The 19,606-nt window shown below is 39.4% G+C and overlaps 1 protein-coding gene across 3 annotated transcripts in view; it reads right to left on the reverse strand.

Annotated features, from left to right (window-relative positions):
• Nucleotides 1-19,606, reverse strand: part of ADAMTSL1 (ADAMTS like 1) — a 755,395-nt gene that overhangs the window by 305,911 nt on the left and 429,878 nt on the right. For all 3 annotated transcript variants that reach the window (XM_059924671.1, XM_059924670.1, XM_059924669.1), the window contains exon 5: nt 7,376-7,502. In XM_059924671.1, the coding sequence (XP_059780654.1) occupies nt 7,376-7,502 (127 nt within the window). The remainder of the gene's footprint in view (nt 1-7,375; nt 7,503-19,606) is intronic.

The raw sequence follows: 19,606 nt of genomic DNA on the forward strand, positions 1-19,606 counted from the left end.
TACAAAGACATCTGCATAAATGTTCACAGTAGCTTTATCTATAAGAGCCCCAAAGTGGAAACAACCCAAATATCCATCAATAGATGAATGAATAAACAAACTGTGGTACGTCCATACAATGGAATTACTACATAGCAGTATATATATTCCAAAATAATATGAACTACTGATGTGTGCTACAATGTTAATAAATGTCGAATCGCATAATAGCTATGCTGAATGAAAAAAGCCAGATAGAAGACTATAGAGTTTTCCCTCAGTATGCACAGGTGGATTGGTTCTAGGACCTGCTGTGGATACCAAAATCCATGGATGCTCAAGTCCCATAGTTGGTCCTTTGTATCTGCAGGGTCTATGGATTCAACCAACCAAAGTATTATGTTTACAGTTGGTTGAATCCATGGATGCAGACCCCACGGATACCATTTATATAAAATTCCAGAAAATGAAACCTAATCTATAGTGACAGAAAGAAGATCAGTGGTTGACAGAGGAGAGGGGCAGGAGGGAGCAGGAGGGAAGGATTACAAGGGCACGAGAAAACTTTTGGGATGATGAGTATTCATGATCTTGATCATGGTTATGGTTTCACAGGTGTATGTATATGTGAAAACTCATCAAACTTTATACTTTAAATAGCCCGTTTATAAAAGCTGTTTAAAAAGAGCTCAGTTCCAATGGATTTTATTTCTTTTGTGGACTCTTTTAAATATGCTGTATCACAAGTAGCCCAATAACGTGTGGAGACTGAGTCCAAAAATGATTAAAGAGAAGTTGAAGTTCAAGAAAAGTTTTTATTTCAATTTCATTTATCAAGTTACTAATTCATTTCTTTTATTTTCCTTATCTCTATGCATAAGAGTAACATATGAAAAAAAAATCTAAATCTAAAATAGATCTTTTGGTAGTTCTTTTTTTTTTTTTCACTGTATATCTTAATTTAATATTTTTTAATATCTTTATTGGAGTATAATTGCTTTACAATGGTGTGTTAGTTTCTGCTGTATAACAAAGTGAATCAGCTGTACATATACATATATCCCCATATCCCCTCCCTCTTGTGTCTCCCTCCCATCCTCCCTATCCCACCCCTCTAGGTGGCCACAAAGCACCGAGCTGATCTCCCTGTGCTATGTGGCTGCTTTCCACTAGCTAGCTATTTTACATTTGGTAGTGTATATATGTCCATGCCACTCTCTCACTTCATCCCAGCTTACCCTTCCCCCGCCCTGTGTCCTCAAGTCCATTCTCTGCATGTGCGTCTTTATTCCTGTCCTGCCCCTAGGTTCTTCAGAACCTTTTTTTTTTTTTTAGATTCCATATATATGTGTTAGCATACGGTATTTGTTTTTCTCTTTCTGACTGACTTCACTCTGTATGACAGACTCTAGGTCCATCCGCCTCACTACAAGTAACTCAGTTTCATTTCTTTTTATGGCTGAGTAATATTCCATTGTATATGTGTGCCACATCTTCTTTATCCATTCATCTGTTGATGGACACTTAGGTTGCTTCCATGTCCTGGCTATTGTAAACAGAGCTGCAATGAACATTGTGGTACATGATGCTTTTTGAATTATGGTTTTCTCAGGGTGTATGCCCAGTAGTGGGATTGCTGGGTCATATGGTAATTCTATTTTTAGTTTTTTAAGGAACCTCCATACTGTTCTCCATAGTGGCTCTATCAGTTTACATTCCCACCAACAGTGCAAGAGGGTTCCCTTTTCTCCACACCCTCTTTAGCATTTATTGTGTGTAGATTTTTTGATGATGGCCATTCTGACTGGTGTGAGGTGATACCTCATTGTAGTTTCGATTTGCATTTCTCTAATGATTAGTGATGTTGAGCATCCTTTCATGTGTTTATTGGCAATCTGTATATCTTCTTTGGAGAAATGTCTATTTAGGTCTTCTGCCCATTTTTGGACTGGGTTGTTTGTTTTTTTGATATTGAGCTGCATGAGCTGCTTGTATATTTTGGAGGCTAATCCTTTGTCAGTTGCTTCGTTTGCAAATATTTTCTCCCATTCTGAGGGTTGTCTTTTCATCTTGTTGATGGTTTCCTTTGCTGTGCAAAAGCTTTTAAGTTTCACTAGGTCCCATATGTTTGTTTTTGTTTTTATTTCCATTTCTCTAGGAGGTGGGTCAGAAAGGATCTTGCTGTGATTTATGTCATAGAGTGTTCTGCCTGTGTTTTCCTCTAAGAGTTTTATAGTGGCTGGCCTTACATTTAGGTCTTTAATCCATTTTGAGTTTATTTTTGTGTATGGTGTTAGGGAGCGTTCTAATTTCATTCTTTTACATGTAGCTGTCCAGTTTTCCCAGCACCACTTACTGGGCATATACCCTGAGAAAGTCATAATTAAAAAAGAGTCATGCACCACAATGTTCATTGCAGCTCTATTTACAATAGGCAGGATATGGAAGCAACCTAAGTGTCCATCGACAGATGAATGGATAAAGAAGATGTGGCACATATATACAATGGAATATTACTCAGCCATAAAAAGAAAGAAAATTGAGTTATTTGTAGTGAGGTGGATGGACCTAGAGTCTGTCATACAGAGTGAAGTCAGTCAGAAAGAGAAAAACAAATACCGTATGCTAACACATATATATGGAACCTAAAAAAAAAAGGTTCTGAAGAACCTAAGGGCAGGACAGGAATAAAGACGCAGATGCAGAGAATGGACTTGAGGACAGGGGGAGGGGGAAGGGTAAGCTGGGATGAAGTGAGAGAGTGGCATGGACATATATACACTACCAAATGTAAAATAGATAGCTAGTGGGAAGCAGTCCCATAGCATTGGGAGATCAGCTCGGTGCCTTGTGTCTACCTAGAGGGGTGGGATAGGGAGGATGGGAGGGAAATGCAAGAGGGAGGAGATATGGGGATATAGCTGATTCACTTTGTTATAAAGCAGAAACTAACACACCATTGTAAAGCAATTATACTCTAATAACAATGTTAAAAAAATAAAAAATAAAAAATCGAATAGATCTTATTATAACTACCAAGTAAAATCCCTGAGTGGTTAGAAGGCATTGTGTCATAATTTCTTAATTTCAGTGGAGGCTTTTTTTCTTATTCGTGCATAAAATAATGTCACACCTTTCAATCAATGATGTATTGGACTCAAAGAAATGCAGTATACCCAGAATGGGATACACTACCATGGTCCAAATCTTCCTCATTCTTGGCCTGGCTTCTTGACTGCTTTTCTTATTTCCACAGTTAGACTCACGATAGTCTATTCTCAACAGAGCATATAGAGTGATACTCTTAAAAAATGAATCAAATGAAGTCATTCCTCTGCTGTGACTTCTCACCTCATTCAGACTAAAAGCCAAAATCCTTACAAAATCGTACAGTATCTGTGCCATTCTTCACCCCACCTCACAGGCTTCTGACCTTCATCAATTCTTCTTGTCTCCTTTAAACTCACTTTACTTTAGTCACTTTAGGAAAAATGTCAAGAATGCATCTACCTCAGGACCTTTGCACTTGCTTATCTCTCTGCCTGGAATTTTCTTTCCGCTATCTTGTGCATGGTACCCTACCTGTATCTCCCTCAGATCCTTGCTCAAATGCCATCTTATCAGTGAGTCTTTTCTTCCTAACCTATTTAAAATTGCAATCCCCTCCAACAGCTTTGGCTGGCAGCCCATCTCTATCTCTGGTTCTTTTCCTCCCCTTTCCTTTTTCCCATGATTCCTACCACCCCATGACACATATATATTTTATTTATTTGTTTCGTCCTTTTGTCTGTCCCTAACACCAGTATGAAAGTCCCATAAGAAAAATGGATTTTTGTCTGTTTTGCTCTTTCCTGTGTTTCCAGCACCTAAAACAGTTCCTCAGCACATAGCAGGTACCCAAGAAATATTTGTTGTTGAACAAATGAATGAGTGGCTTGTGAATATAGCCTGAGGTCAGGTGCAAGGTGGAAATTTCTTTAGAGTTTTGTGCTTTCTTTAAAAACATTCATATGTTATGTGTTTTATTATAAACAGCCTTTACCTCAGAATCTTTGAGCCAGAATGATAAACCTGGAATACGTTTACCCATAGCCATTATAAATCAGCATAAGCACAGTTTGAGAAGGAAAGCTAGGTATTAGGAGCTTCACTTTATCTTGATATAAATTAGTTTATCTAGCCCTTGACACTCAAGGGAGAGAGAGAGAGTTTTTGGATACCCAGGCATTTTCAAAACATGCAGCTACATTTGAGAAGTTTGCAAAGCTGGAGACATCAGATTGATACCATATAGGCTGACTCTGGGTCTACGTATATTCTGAGTATACTTGGAGAATACATAATATGGTACGAGCCAATAACATCTGTGAGAAAATGAGCCTTTAATTTTAAAAATCAAAAGTAAGTCAATGCAACCTAAATTTGATGCTTTTTTTTCATCGGGTTGGGGAAGTAGAAAAAAGTGACCAGGAGAAATGGAAAGGCTGAACGCTATCAGTGGACAGTCTTTTCCTTCAAAAGGGGGGCAAGAGTGCCTAGGTCCAGCTCTAGTTCTGTTTTCTGCATTTCTATTAGGCAATAATAATGTCTTTTAATACAAAGATGGCTTCTTTTTTATCCACCAGCAAATGGCAGCCATTTGCTAAGTTTCTCCTACTTCTCCTTTTCCTTCTGGCACTTTCCACCATGGTCTTTCTCCACTCTCCTATTTTTTCTTTGTTCCTTCGAGGCTTGATAACATAAGGGAAAAACTTGAATGTAAGTTCAGAAGAAAATGAGTTCAATGTGGGGAGTATCAATAGAAGGAGTTTGAAAAGAGCGTGTGGCTGGCTTCTAGTGCTTTTTGGCGGAGAGCAGGGGAGAGACCTGGCAGAACTCCTCCAGGCCTGCACGGGTGGAAAGCCGCTCACCTGGCTCAGACACTGGGCCCCGCAGAGCAGCCTAAACTTTCCTGCCTGTGGGTCACCTCACAGTCTGTAAATACAGGGTGGAAGGTTCTTCTGGGGGTGGAGAAAACATAAGTGAAGCATCCTGTTCAGCATCTGCTATAGATTGTGGTGAGATGCATGCATACGCTGGGCTTTACTGATATAAATCATTTTGTCATGAGGCATCGTCGGTGCTAAGGTAAAGGAATCAATCGCCTTGTGTCATTAGGGATCAGCATTGGGTTGTGTGTTATGTAATCTACCCACTGTTGGTTTGAATAGAGCACTTTTCATTGAGGTATCTATTTGCAGACCTAGAGATGACTTATGGCTCTCAGTCTGCTTTAGTTCTTTCTTTCAGAGCTTCTCCGCCTTTGTTCCAGTGATTCAGGCCCCAAAGGACCCAGATCACCCTTTAAACAGGAGGGTAAGAGGAATATCTATCTGAGCAGAGTGATTGGGCTTTTCTGAGGACAGCAAGGCAGGGGACGCGAGAGGGAATAAAGGAAGGAATCTCACCATGAAAACACACCCCAACGAGCTGCCATACAGCAGTCACTGCACGAACGCCAGTCGTCTCTTTTTGTGCCTAACAGAAGTCCCTAGATTCCTAGATAATGAACACTGACTCAATTATGTGACACAAATGATTAGAATGACCTCGACTCTTCAGTATTCCTTAAAGAGCTCTATAAAAGTGACCTTTCGTTTTTATTTTTTTTTAATAAATATTATAGGGCTTTAATAGATTCTACGCTTTAAAAAAATCACATAGTGACCTTTTAAATGTAACTTTTTTTCCCCAAATATCCCACCATGACTTCAGAGATTTACAGAAGAATTATGGCTCTATCCTTCTCTACTTTTCATCTTCGAAATTGTTTAATTTGTCATCTAATAGGGGAAGCTACCAATGCATAACCACAGGAAAAAAAATCTCACCTGAATGTACTACATCAATGTCTAACTTACCTCACCCTTCATCATTCTCTCTGCTCAGGTCTTTTTTTTTCCCTTTTCTTCAGAATCACATTTTTTACTGCCTGCAGGCGTGGTAGAATGGGGAGAGTTCCCTACGCTGGCAGCTCCGATGTTTCACGTGTTTAAAAGTTCCTAGTCTTTTTTCCTGCCTCCTCTTCTTCCCCAGACCCTCATCCTTTTGGCGAGCTGCCTTTTCCTGACTTCTCAGAATAGTTCTCCAGCAAACAGTGCCTTTTCTTCTTGACCTACAAGTCCATTTAAAGCCATAAAGCCCCCATATGTCAAGTGTTTTCCTCCAGCTAGTCAACAAGTAAAGAGGACAAAACCACAGTCAGTAAAGACATTCATTCTCATTTCCCAAGCCAGGGGAGACATGTTCAAAGAGGCCCTCATTAAGGACCTACTGGAGCATTCTGGATAAAGGCAAAATTGAGACATTATGCCAAACAAGGTCAAATTATTCTAAAAAATGCATGGCCTTGACTACAAGGGTTGTTTTATTTCTATCTGCATCTGCTGCAGCACCTAGAACAGTGATTGTCACAGAGAAGCGTGTATGGTAAAATGATCTGGATTCCTGGGTGACTGGGTGACTCTGTTGTTGGGTCAGGTATCCTGAAAACATGTACCATCTACCCTAGCAGGACCCAGCTGGGTAGATACTTGAAGTACCTCGCCTTGATCCATGTAACTGCTTTACAAATGTCCCGCCATGGAAACAGTCAGCGGGGTTTGGGACAGTCCAGAGGAACAAATGAGTGCTTAAGCTCTGGAATCAGACTCTGGGCTGACATCTTGGCTCTGATACTTCATAGTTGTATAACTCTGAGCAAGTCACATAATCTGTCTAAGCCTCAGTTATCTCATTCATAACATGGGGATAAACAGTACCTTGCTATAAGGTTGTTATAAGGATTAAATGAGATGATCATGTAAAGTTCCCGGCATGTACATGTATAGCAGGCACACATTTATTCAGCTGCTATAGAGAGATTAGGGCACAACAGTCAATAAATGGCTTCACATAATCACTGCCCAATATTAATTCTGGAGAAACCTGTGATCAGCACTGATCAAAGGTCACTTTGTAAATGAAGACCATGTGATTTCACAGTGGCAGGAGAGCATTAGTTCTGATCTGCCCTCTCTCTCTGCTATTCCACCAGACTAAGTCTCAGTTAGGGGTCGGGATTCAGTTTGTCCTCACACTGGGCAGCAAAGCTCACGCTTGCACATAGAGTGTATCTAGATCCAAGTCTAGTTCCCTCCTAATGTGCCTCAAAAGCAAAGGTTTCTTGCTTGGGGTTGCAGTGGGTGACCTGACTTGTCTTACCCAAACTAATCCACAAAACAGGAACCTGAATCTCCTCCCACAGTATTTTCATATTTGTCTTCATTTTGATGGAGGTGTTATTCCCTAGTTGCAGGGAGCTAAGCCAGGGAGTATCAGAAGGCCCAGAAATTGCCCCATCTCTGGAGTGTCTTACGTTTGGTTGCAGAGAGCTGGGATTTATATTGCCCTCGGACCAGCCTGCAGGTGGACCCATCTCCGTTGCAGACGCCACAGTTATCTTCCTTGATGGTGCTTCCCAGCTGGTGATCGCAGCCAACAATCTAACAAGAAAGAGAGATGTGCAATTCAACCAGGCGCCTACTGATATGGAGGGATCCATGGTGAGCCCCATCACCGCCAAATCATCCTCCTATCATCCTTGAGAAGGCTAAGACATGTTTCCCATGAAGGGGACTGAATTCAGCTGGAATTTGAATCAGGCTAAGAAGGAAAAAATGTAGCGTGGATAAAGACATTTTCATAGTTCAAATATACTGAAATATACAAAGAGAAAGAAAGATGGGAGGGAGGGGGGAAGGAGGGAGGGAGGGAGGAGGAGAAGGTGAGGGAGAGAGGAAGATCCTGAACTATTAACATAATGGAACCTTAATTCAAAAATAATTCCCGGGCTTCTCTGGTGGCACAGTGGTTGAGAATCTGCCTGCCAATGCAGGGGACACGGGTTCAAGCCCTGGTTTGGGTAGATCCCACATGCCGCGGAGCAACTAAGCCCGTGAGCCACAATTACTGAGCCTGCGCGTCTGGAGCCTGTGCTCCGCAACAAGAGAGGCCGCGATAGCGAGAGGCTCGCGCACCGTGATGAAGAGTGGCCCCCACTTGCCGCAACTAGAGAAAGCCCTCACACAGAAACGAAGACTCAACGCAACCAAAAATAAAAATAAATAAATAAAAACTAAAAAAAAAAAAAAAAAAAAACTAAAAAAAAAAAATTCCCAATGTCAATAATTATGCTTCACCCAAATCACAAAAAATACAACTGTGAGATAACTGCAGCAGGAAAAATTTTATGAATAATCTCTATGTTCTATATGTTCCTTAGAATGTAAGATGCATAAGGGTGGGGTTTTGTATTTTGGATTCATTGATGTATTCCAAGCAACTAGAACAGTGCTTGGAAAATTGTAGGACTTCATCAAATTATTTGCTGGGGCTGCCCTGGTGGTCCAATGGTCAAGACTCCATGCTTCCCCTGCAGGGGGCATGGGTTGCATCCCTGGTCCGGGAAATAAGATCCCACATGCCATGAAGCACAGCCAAAAAAAATATATTTGCTAAATGATAATTAAAAATACTCCCTTTTCTAGCTAGCACTTCAACTAAGAAAAGAGAAACAGAATCACAGAATCAGCCAACAGACAAAAACAAGGTTAGCATGCGTGTGTGTGGTGGAAGAGAGGATTGACACAGAGGCCAGCAGAGATAGCCAACGGTGAGTGCCTGCTATTGACTGGCCCTGTCCTATACCAGGCACAAGACACACATCTCATTCATTCTCAAGACAATCATGGAGGTCATGAAGCTTGCCAAGGTCACTTAGCTAATAAGTAGCCGACTTCTAAATACATCTAACAAAACATTTGTGCTTCATCCAAATCGGGCTTAACAAAATCACAAGCCTTCATCAATTATATGGGCAAACTCATCTGTATCCCTAATCTTTTCTTTCCAATGTTCAAGTTAAAAAAAAATGCAAATCCAAACTAAATCAGGTTGTACCTCTATAGTTCTAGTGAAACCTAATATCAAAAGACTTATTCTACTCTCAAACTACTTCAACTACTGTCTTTGACAAAATAAAATGAGAAGTGTAGTGACATTTGAAGGGGCTTATCTTCACAATGTCCCCACAATCCATCCTGTCTTTCAAAAGGTTGTTAACATGAACTCTCTTTGAGGCTTGATTTTCATTTTGTGCACCTTCAACTAATAATTGCAAACACATGTTTAGGCAAAAGTATGAAAAATACAACTGTTTTACTATTGTGTTATTTATGTGCTATATTTTTAAAATGTGGTAACATGTACCTTTCCCCTAAAAGCACACAGGCATCTTTAAAAATACATAACAAAACAACAACTCTTTCAGCAGCTGTACTTGTTTTAAAATGTAAAGATGTCAGGAAAACATAGTGCCCAAATCTTAAGTGGAGAGTGAAGGGGGGTTGGTTCCACCTCTGGGCGTTCACTGTGGTCAAGCTGCAATCGGTCTGAATATGTTCAGAAGTTACAGTGAGGCCACTTCAGGATTCACGTCAGCTTTGTCCATGCAGAGCCCAGCATGTGCTGGCTTCTTTGATGTCCTTCTCTATAACTGCAGTGAAATTATTTTCAAAATTCTTATCTGTAGATGAACCCACACATGAGCTGAGCAACTGCATTCATTCTTATATTCCAAGCACAGTGTGAAATGCAGTGATTGAATCCAACAGTGATTGAAGTCCTGTTATGAGCCAGGCACTCTGCTAGGAGCAATCCAACGGTGAGTTCTAGTACATATGGGTCCACCCTCATGGGACTTAGAGTCTAGTGGTGGAGGCAGATATTACTCAAATCATCACACACATGCAGAATGATAATTAGATGAAAGCTATAAAACACAGATATGGGGTACTCTGAGAGCTTAAAGTATGGGTAGATCTGTTTAGAAGGGCCAGAGAAGATTTTCCTGAAGAAGAGTCTTTCGAGCTGAATTCTGAATGAGGAGTCAGACTTAACTAGATGAAAGGGAGGTGTTGCTGTGAGGCTTACTGTATCTTTTAGTCATGCCTAGATACTAGCTAATTAGAAAGTATGCAAAACCCAAAGCTGGCAAAAAAAAAAAAAAAAATCAGACTGGATTTGCCAACAAAAGCAAAAATAAACAAGGGGGGTGGGCTACATCTAACTAAAATCTTTATGCACAGCAAAGGAGACAAAGAAACAAAATGAAAAGAAAACCAACCGAATGGGAGAAAATACTTGTAAATCATATATTTGATAAGGGGTTAATATTCAAAATATATTGATATAAAGAACTCATACAACTCAAGAGAAAATAAACCAAACAACCCAATTAAAAAGTAGGCAGAGGACCTGAATAGACATTTTTCCAAAGAAGACATCCAGAGGCCAGCAGACACATAAAAAGATGCTCAACAACATTAATTATCAGGGAAATGCATATCAAAAGCACAATGAGATATCACCTCACACCTGTCAGAATGACTATTATCAAAAACACAACAAATAACAAGTGTTTGTGAGGTTGTGGTGAAAAGGGAACCCTCCTACACTGTTAGTGGGAATGTAAATTGGTGCAGCCCCTATGGAAAACAGTATGGAGGTTCCTCAAAAAATTAAAAATAGAACTATCATATGAACCAGCAATTTCATTTCTGAGTATTTGTCCAAAAGAAACAAAATCACTATCTTGAAAGGATATCTGCACCCTTATTTTCATCACAGCATTATTTACAGTAGCCAAGACATATAAACATTCTAAGTGTCAGTTGACAGATGAATGGATAATCTCTATCTACCTACTTACCTACCTACCTACCTACCTACCTACCTACCTATCTATCTACCTACCTATCTATCTATCTACCTTTCTGAAAAAGAAGAAAATCCTGCTATTTGCAACAATATGGATGCACCTTGAGGGCATTATGCTAAGTGAAATAAGTCAGACAAAGACAAATATCATACAACCTCATGTATATATGGTATCCAAAAACAAACAAACATCTCATAGATACAGAGAACAGATTGGTGGTTGCCAGAGGTGGAGGATGAGGGTGGGTGAAATGGGTGAAAGTGGTCAAAAGGTACAAACTTCCAGGTACAAAATAAGTAAATCATGGTGATGTAATGTACAGCATGGTGACTATAATTAATAATACTGAATTGTACATTTGAAAGTTGTTAAGAAAGTCAATCTTAAAATGTCTCATCACAAGAAAAAAAGATCTGTAACTATGTGTGGTGATGGATATTAACTTGACTTATTGTGGTGATCATTTTACAATATATACAAATATAAAATCATTATTTTGTACACCTAAAACGAATACAATATTATGTCAATTCTATCTCAATAAAAAGATATCAGAAGACTAAAGCAACTGATTGCCTTAGTAGTGTTGAATCCTTTGAGAAAATATGGCAATCTTAACTTAGGCAGTATTCAAAGAACCATTGACTCTACTGTTCTTGTTTGGGGTTGAAGAGAGATGACCTTAATCTTATGAGATACTCAGCTGTGTGGAAGGGCAGTGGGCATGGGAACTCATACTCTCAGGTATCTCAAACCTGAGTAGGTTTACTCCTTAAATTAAAGAAATTTCAGGTTTTTCAAAGGATTTAACTTTCTCTGGGAAAATTTTAATGGACTCTGATGTCTCTAAAGGAGTCAGAAAGGAGATAATCATGAAAATCTCTCTCTAATCCTAAAGATTTCTTTTGGTTCCAAAGCCATTTTAAGAAAAGAATAATCCAGCTTCATAGATCCAAAGTAACAGTCATATTAGGAATAGCTAAATAGAAGGTGACATACTTTAAGGCTAACTTGGCCAGACCACCAACTTAGTGTTCCCAGTGTGGGTTTATGGACCCTAGGATATGAACCAAGTCAGTTCTAACTGAGCTTTGTTTAACTTCAGAATTGAAAAGACAAATATCTCCCTGACACAATAGTTTTCTTTTCTTTCTGTATCAATTCCCTTTTAAAATGCCAAAATATTTTAACTCAATTATAGATAAAATGTTCTTATTTTGGTCCAAGTGGAAAATTATTTGCAGTTATATCAGGAAAATCATTGTTGACATGTCTCAACCTGTTGAACTTGAAAAACTATTAATTAAAAATCAGTTAAACTATCAGTTAAAGAGCTATCATTAACAATAGAGAAAAAATAAATAGAAATACAGAAATGGCTTAGTTGGCAGGTGCAATGCCAGACTCCTCTGTGCCTTTGCACGTGATATTATTTCTGCCTGGAGTGCTCTTTCCCAATTCTTTATTTGGCAAACTCCTATTCATCCTTCAAATCCCCAATTAAGTGTCTCTTCCTCAAAAAAGCCTTTTTCAGATTCCAGAATTATGTACTTTAATGGTCAATACTTTCTCAGCCTTTTGTTCATAATTCCATGTAGCAGAGAGTACTAATTGCCACCTAATACCCATCTATCCTATTTTTCTCAGTAACAGAACTCCAATTTTATTTAGGGTGGCAATATATCCAGTTAAAAGAATACATTTCTCATTGGCTATGTCACCAAGTTGTAATTAGTGAAATAAAAGTGGGAGAGTTATGTGGGACTCCTGGGAAGGCTGCTTACAAGAAGCTGACTTAGTTGGGGAGGGTCCCTTTTGCCTGCCGGCCTTCTGTTGGCTCCAGTGGCTTTCTTAAAAAATGAGACAGTCTTGAGAATGGAAGGATGGCAGAGCAGAGAGAGAGAAAGAGCCTGGTTCTGGAACCCCACTTGGACTGGTTACATCTTGACTCTTTTTTGGGTTTTTTTTTTTTTGGTGAGAGAGTAACTCCTTTATGTGCTTACGCCAATATTATTTTGGGGTTTCTTTTATATATACTCAATTCAAACAGCTGTATAATTTATACTGAGTTTAATCTATTAACATGTCTGTCTCCACAGCAGATCATGGGCTATTTGAAAGTCCCTGTTTTATTACTCTTTCTATTTTGCTGGTTAGCACAACGTTTGGCATTTGTGATGTACAGTGAATGTCGGTGAATCACTGAAACACATAGCACCAAACATAATGGTTTACTAATAATTCCAGTGTAGGTTACAGATAGGCAACCTTAGACTGCCATCACTGATGACATACATGTGTACAAAAATGCGCATATATGTGTGCATGTGTGTCTGCATGTATCTGTTTACACAGAGAAACAGATGTACTATAAATGACAACTAGAAGCCAAACCTAAACTTCTGTCCTGGTACATGAACAAGAATTACTATAAAGAGCTAGTATTTTTTTTTTTTTAGTTTTTATTTATTTATGGCTGTGTTGGGTCTTCGTTTCTGTGCGAGGGCTTTCTCTAATTGCGGCAAGCGGGGGCCACTCTTCATCGCGGTGCGCGGGCCTCTCACTATCGCGGCCTCTCTTGTTGCGGGGCACAGGCTCCAGACGCGCAGGCTCAGCAATTGTGGCTCACGGGCCTAGTTGCTCCGCGGCATGTGGGATCTTCCCAGGCCAGGGCTCGAACCCGTGTCCCCTGCATTGGCAGGCAGATTCTCAACCACTGCGCCACAAGGGAAGCCCCTTGGGCTAGTATTTTTAAGACACCCATGTGCACCTATGCTCATTATTAATGAAATGTTATGGAAGGCAATGTTCAGGTCACTGAGTTCCCAGAACCACCCCATTCTGGACAAAACATTAAAGCAAGATAATGACCACTCATAACCTTGTCAACTGCATGGAATTTTTTGTAAAGGGTGGAAAACTAACAGTATTTTGGCCTAATGCAGCTTATTAGTATTCTGCTACTAGGTGTCAGCTCGGTGGTCTAACTTCTTCCCCATCCAAAATGATTGCACAGTTTTGGTTTTTTTTTAAAAAAAAAAAAAGACAAAATTTTTGTCCCAGGTGATATAAAAAGTGAGACGCTCCAAGATGTTTTTGTTGTTTAGACATCATCGTCAACTTTTGCTTTTGTGTCTTGAATGTATGCTTTTTGTATACACATACGTATAACATGCATACAGACAGGCAGTTCTTTGTCTCTTGAGGGGAGCACACACACTTAACACTGTTGATTTTTCTTCATTGTTTTTCAGGATTTACTTAAAAGGGGGCAGGGGAAACCCTTCCTAAACAAAAAACTAGAACTATAACATCCAGTCCAAGTTGGCTCACAGACTTTGAGCATGTCATGCAGATTTTAGGCATCAGGCCTACAGTATGTGCTGATAGGGGTTTCTTTCTTCACCTCACATAGCTGATAGCAAGTGAACAGGCAGAACACAAGACTGAAATTCTCTAGACACTGAAATATGTATAATAAAATGTCTTCACCAGGAGCCCCAGGAGAAAGAAAGATCACTGCATGGATAATTTGGAGAATGTAAATAAACACAGTCCACAGGCAGATACCATGCCTCAGAATGACATGCTTAGATGGGTTCACACTGGCCACGTTTCAAATGGTTTCCCGTAAGGACCTCAACTTCTAGCATCAAATACTGAGCCAGTGATGTCAAGCTTTTCTTGATCCAACACCATGAGGTAAGAAATTTTTAAATCCCTTTATTTTCAGCACTGGGCAAGACAAATATGGAAAATGAAACTCTGCAAATCTGATCACAGCTGCTCTTATTTATAATTATTTAATTCAGATAGAACTTTATGGGGGAAGAGAGTGCTCTTACACACATTATAACTCATTTACTATCTATGTTAATAGGGAAAATAGTAGATCTCCAACCTTATCTTTAAAAGATTTAGACATTGATTTGTTTATGCTTTACCTTTTTATAAAATGATTTATAGCATATACACATGATAAAACACAATAAAACTTTTAAAAAACAAAAGAGAAAAATAAGGGTCAAAAAGGTGAGTTACAGCTAGAAACGAGAACTACATAAATGCACATTGTTAAGTCCTATACATTTTCTAGATAGGGGTCACAGATCTGGACGTGAGCTTCCTAGAAAAGAGGAAAACATGAGCAGTGACAAGGGTCACAGCATCTACTCGATCTTTTAGAAAATGTATAGGATAATGTGTTCCTTACAGTGGACACTCAATAAATATTTATGTAATGAATTAATGACAAACTGGTTCAGGAGAATCATAATTACTCAAAGCACTGAAATCCTAGATATGTATCTTCTGTGAGTTTTCTGAAAGACAGTGCCATGTAACAATGTCCTAAGAACATCTGAGCAAATAAATACAAGAAGTTTCAAAGAACTGGCTTTTCAATAACCACTGATGAATCCTAATGGTCAGGGAACATTTAGTAAAACCAAACCTTAAGAAACCAAAACAAATCATCCAGGTACAGAGCATTGTGATGGTCTGACTTAATCTAAGGATAGACTTTCCAGCATTTAGAGCTGGGCTGGCACAAATATGGCACATGCGCAGCTATCTTTCCGCCAGGACCCACAGTGGACATTGCCACCCAACTGTAGCACTATTTGCCAGTGAGATTTTATGTGGCCACAGAACCTCTATAATATTGTGATCTAGAAGCCAAATTCATTAGACTATGGATGTCTTGCAGGGAGACTAAACTAATTTACTACTCCAGAGTCAGAGAAATGAACTGGCTATCTTTTAGACAATTCTCCACAAATATTTCTCTTAAGATGAATGTTTTCTGAAGATATGAATGATTTCAAGTACAGATTATAACACGAGGTTCAGGGAAGATAAACAACTTCCCCAAGGTCACATGGCTGGTAACTAACAAAACCAAAATTCCAACTTGGGATTCTTGACTATAAGTTATAGTAGGATGCCTATGAACCATGGAAAGACACATGAGTCAATATTTAATATGGCAATGGTGATAAGAAGGTTGAATAATCTTATCAAGATCACCACCTCCAGAGCCAGACTTACGTGCAGGGGTGAATAGATGGCTTCAAATGTAATGTGACTTGGAAGCATATTTAGGAAGTAAATGGGAAGGTACCACTTCTCATCTATTTTTGTGCTCCACATCTCTCTGATACGAGAAAACAGGATCCCCGGTCATTCATAAAGATGCTAATAGTGGCCCATGTGCTATGTTTAATATTTCCAAAAGCCTGATGAAAATATGTTTACCTGCCATAAAACCACATAAGGTCCTCCAAACCTCAACCAACTCATTATACAAATAAACTAAATCCTGATCTTTATTGTACTTATTTTAAAACTGCACTCAGGTCTTAAGGCATAAAATGAGAAAACAAATTATTGCTTAATACATGCAGTGTTTTGAGTCGCTGGAAACTTACAAAACACGAGGCCCATATGAAAAAAAATAAATAAATAAAGGGCTCCTTTGTGTTAAAAAGTTGGGAACCGTTGGTGTGGTCCTTTGTTTGTTGTCCAAATGCCCTTGGGAGGAGTAACACATGAAGCTGTGGATTATGCTTAAATCAAACCAAATCCACTGAGCATAAGGCATTATGCTGGCTGTTACAGTGCTGCGGGGAGTACACATAGATAATAGGCATGGTCCCAATCTAGGGTGAATGGCTTTAATCAGATCATTTCCTCAGAACAGGAGAGAACAGAAAGGGAGTAAGATCACTAAGACTAAAGGTCATAGGGGTACAGAGGAGGAGAGAGACAGAAGGGAAAGCCTAGAGAAGGGAAAGGAAACTCTATGCTTGCTAGATTTAGGTATAATATATATAGTCTCACTTAATTCTTTTTTTAATAATTGAGATATAATTGACAGTAACATTATATTCATTTCGGGTAACATAATGATTTGTTATTTGTGTATACTGCAAAATGATCTCCCCAAGTCTAGTTAACATCATTTAATTCTTCTAGTAGCCCTGAAAATTAACTAACTTTATGTTTATTTTACAAAAATAAAAGTGGACTCAAAGATTCAACAATTTGCCCAAGATCACATTACTAGGAATTGGTGTTGCCGGAGTTGAATCAATGAGTGATCCCTCTATTCTATGATGTGTGTTCCTCTTAGGGGTTAGAAGGGCAGTGGAGAGACAAGAAGAAGGAGAATGAACATGTTTCTTTCAGCCATACCTTGTTGCCAAAAGGTAACAAGGGCATTTGAACAACGAACAATGGACTACACCAACGGTTCCCAACTTTTTAACACAAAGGGGTCCTTTATTTTATTTTTTTTCATATGGGCCTACCGCTATAAGTTTTTTTCTTATGGGCCTACCTTAACCTACTAAGTACTAAGACTAAGCACCAGGCAAAAAGTACAATCTTTTGCATTCAGTAGCTTTGAAAGTATATCTTTAATGGCCAGGATTTCCTTTTTGAGGGAGCAACTGATTTGATTAAAAAAATTAGTTGCTTTTGTTCAATAGCCACACCCACATGCCACAGGGAAATACTGGTAAATACACACAGGTTATTAGGCTAAACGGATGAGGTGTAGCTCTCCTACACTCTAATACACCACAATCTGGAAAAAGTTTATGTGAAGGCATTAACTCCTCCAGGCAAAGATTTTCCAAAGGGAAACTCCTCGTACGTGGCACTCTCCTCTGGGGTTTATCAATCACTGGTAGGACTTCTCAGTTTCCTCCTAGACTCATGAGAGTCCTTACAATGGCCCACAAGGTCCTGTATCAACATACAGATGGCCAACAGGTACATGAAAAGATGCTCATCATCACTAATTATTAGAGAAATGCAAATCAAAACTGCAGTGAGGTACCACCTCACACCAGTCAGAAAGGCCATCATTAAAAAGTCTACAAACAATTAATGCTGGAGAGGGTGTGGAGAAAAGGGAATTCTCTTACATGGTTGGTGAGAATGTAAATTGGTGCAGCCACTATGGAAAACAGTATGGAGGTTCCTCAAAAAACTGAAAATAGAGTTACCATAAAATCCAGCAGTCCCACTCCTGAGCATATACCTAGACAAAACCCTAATTCAAAAAGATACATGTACCCCACTGTTCATAGCAGCACTATTTACAATAGCCAGGACATGAAAGCAACCTAAATGCCCATCGACAGATGAATGGATAAAGAAGATGTGGTACATATATACAACAGAATATTACTCAGCCATAAAAAAGAATGCAATAATGCCATTTGCATGGATGGACCTAGAGATTATCATACTAAGCAAAGTAAGTCAGAAAAAGACAAATACCATATGATATCACTTATATGTGGAATATAAAATAGGACACAAATGAACCTACCTACGAAACAGAAACAGACTCACAGACATAGAAAACAGACTTGTGGTTGCCAAGGGGGAGGGTGGGTAGGGGAGGGAAGGATTGGGAGTTTGGGATTAGCTGATGCAAACTGGTATATATAGGATGGATAAACAACAAGGTCCTACTGTATAGCACAGGGAACTGTATTCAATATCCTGTGATAAACCACAATGGAAAAGAATATGAAAAAGAATATATATATATATATATATATATGCATACCTGAATCACTTTGCTGTACAGCATAAATTAACACAACATTGTACATCAGCTATACTTCAATTAAAAAAAAAAAAAGGTCCTGTATCACCTAACTGAGTTACCTCTCTGACCTCATCTCTCTCTTTCTCTCTCCCCTTGCTGTTCTTCAAACATTCCAAGCACTTTCTCTCTTAGGACAGCACTGGTTGTTGCCTCTGACTGGAACATTCTTCCTTAGACACCTCTAGAGCAGTTGTCTTGCCATCTTTAAGTCTTTACTGGAAACCCTCACCTTCTCAATAAAGTCTACCCTGACCAGACTATTTAAACCTGTGTCCCTTTCCAGACCCAGGTTCTCATACCCTGTCCCATTTTTTCTACTTATTCTGGGGCACTTATTTTGTAATACAATATAATTTATTTATTTATAATAAGTTTATTGCTTATTTTCTATCTCCTACTAGAACATGACACCACAAGGTCACAGTGTCTAATGATATAATAAGCAACTAATAAAAGTTTATTGAATGAATGAATGAATGAATTCAGTATATAGGTAAGGCCACAGGGGACAGGCATCGATTGTGGGTTTCAAAGAATTTTCCTCCTTGTCTTATCCTAGAACATAATAACGGCTTCCATCACTTATATTCTCTGCCGCTAGTTCCAAAGACCAAAAAGTGCTCTCTGTCAAAAAGAAAAAGATCGCTACAGATGTATCATTTTGTAGCACTGTAATCCGAGAGTTTACTTCCACTTGTCACTCTGCCTGCTGTGTCTCTAGTCTTCTTCCACTACTCCAGAATGGCTTTGAGCTGAGAATGCTTATTATTTTTGAGTGTCTTCCTCTGACCTCTTTTCCACTAGGCACGGTGCTCAGGGCTTCACGCCCTCTCTCTAACACCAACTCTGGGCCCGGAAGCTCACTTTGTACTCGATCTCCTGAGTGTCTGATTCTTGGCTCTTCCTGAGGGATGGGAGCTTGCACAGCCCCTGGCCTGACTCTTGCCATTACTCTGTGTGAGCTCTAGCCCTTTGGCTGGTTGTCTGGCTGGACCAGAACCACTGTCCTACTTGACCTACAACCCACCCGCCCCCACCCCCATCAAAGTGTCAGGGCGTCAACCTCCTCTGCGGTTAAAGGCTAAAGGAGGACCTGTTTTCATTGGAATGAGATTTGGCCAGGTGTTCTTTTAAAGGGAGCCAGCTCTATCTTCTTCATTGTCTGAGGTAGAGATATTTTCCTGTCCTCCTTAAGAGCTTGC

This window comes from Balaenoptera ricei, chromosome 6 (genome assembly GCF_028023285.1).
Source record: "Balaenoptera ricei isolate mBalRic1 chromosome 6, mBalRic1.hap2, whole genome shotgun sequence".
NCBI lineage: Eukaryota > Metazoa > Chordata > Mammalia > Artiodactyla > Balaenopteridae > Balaenoptera > Balaenoptera ricei.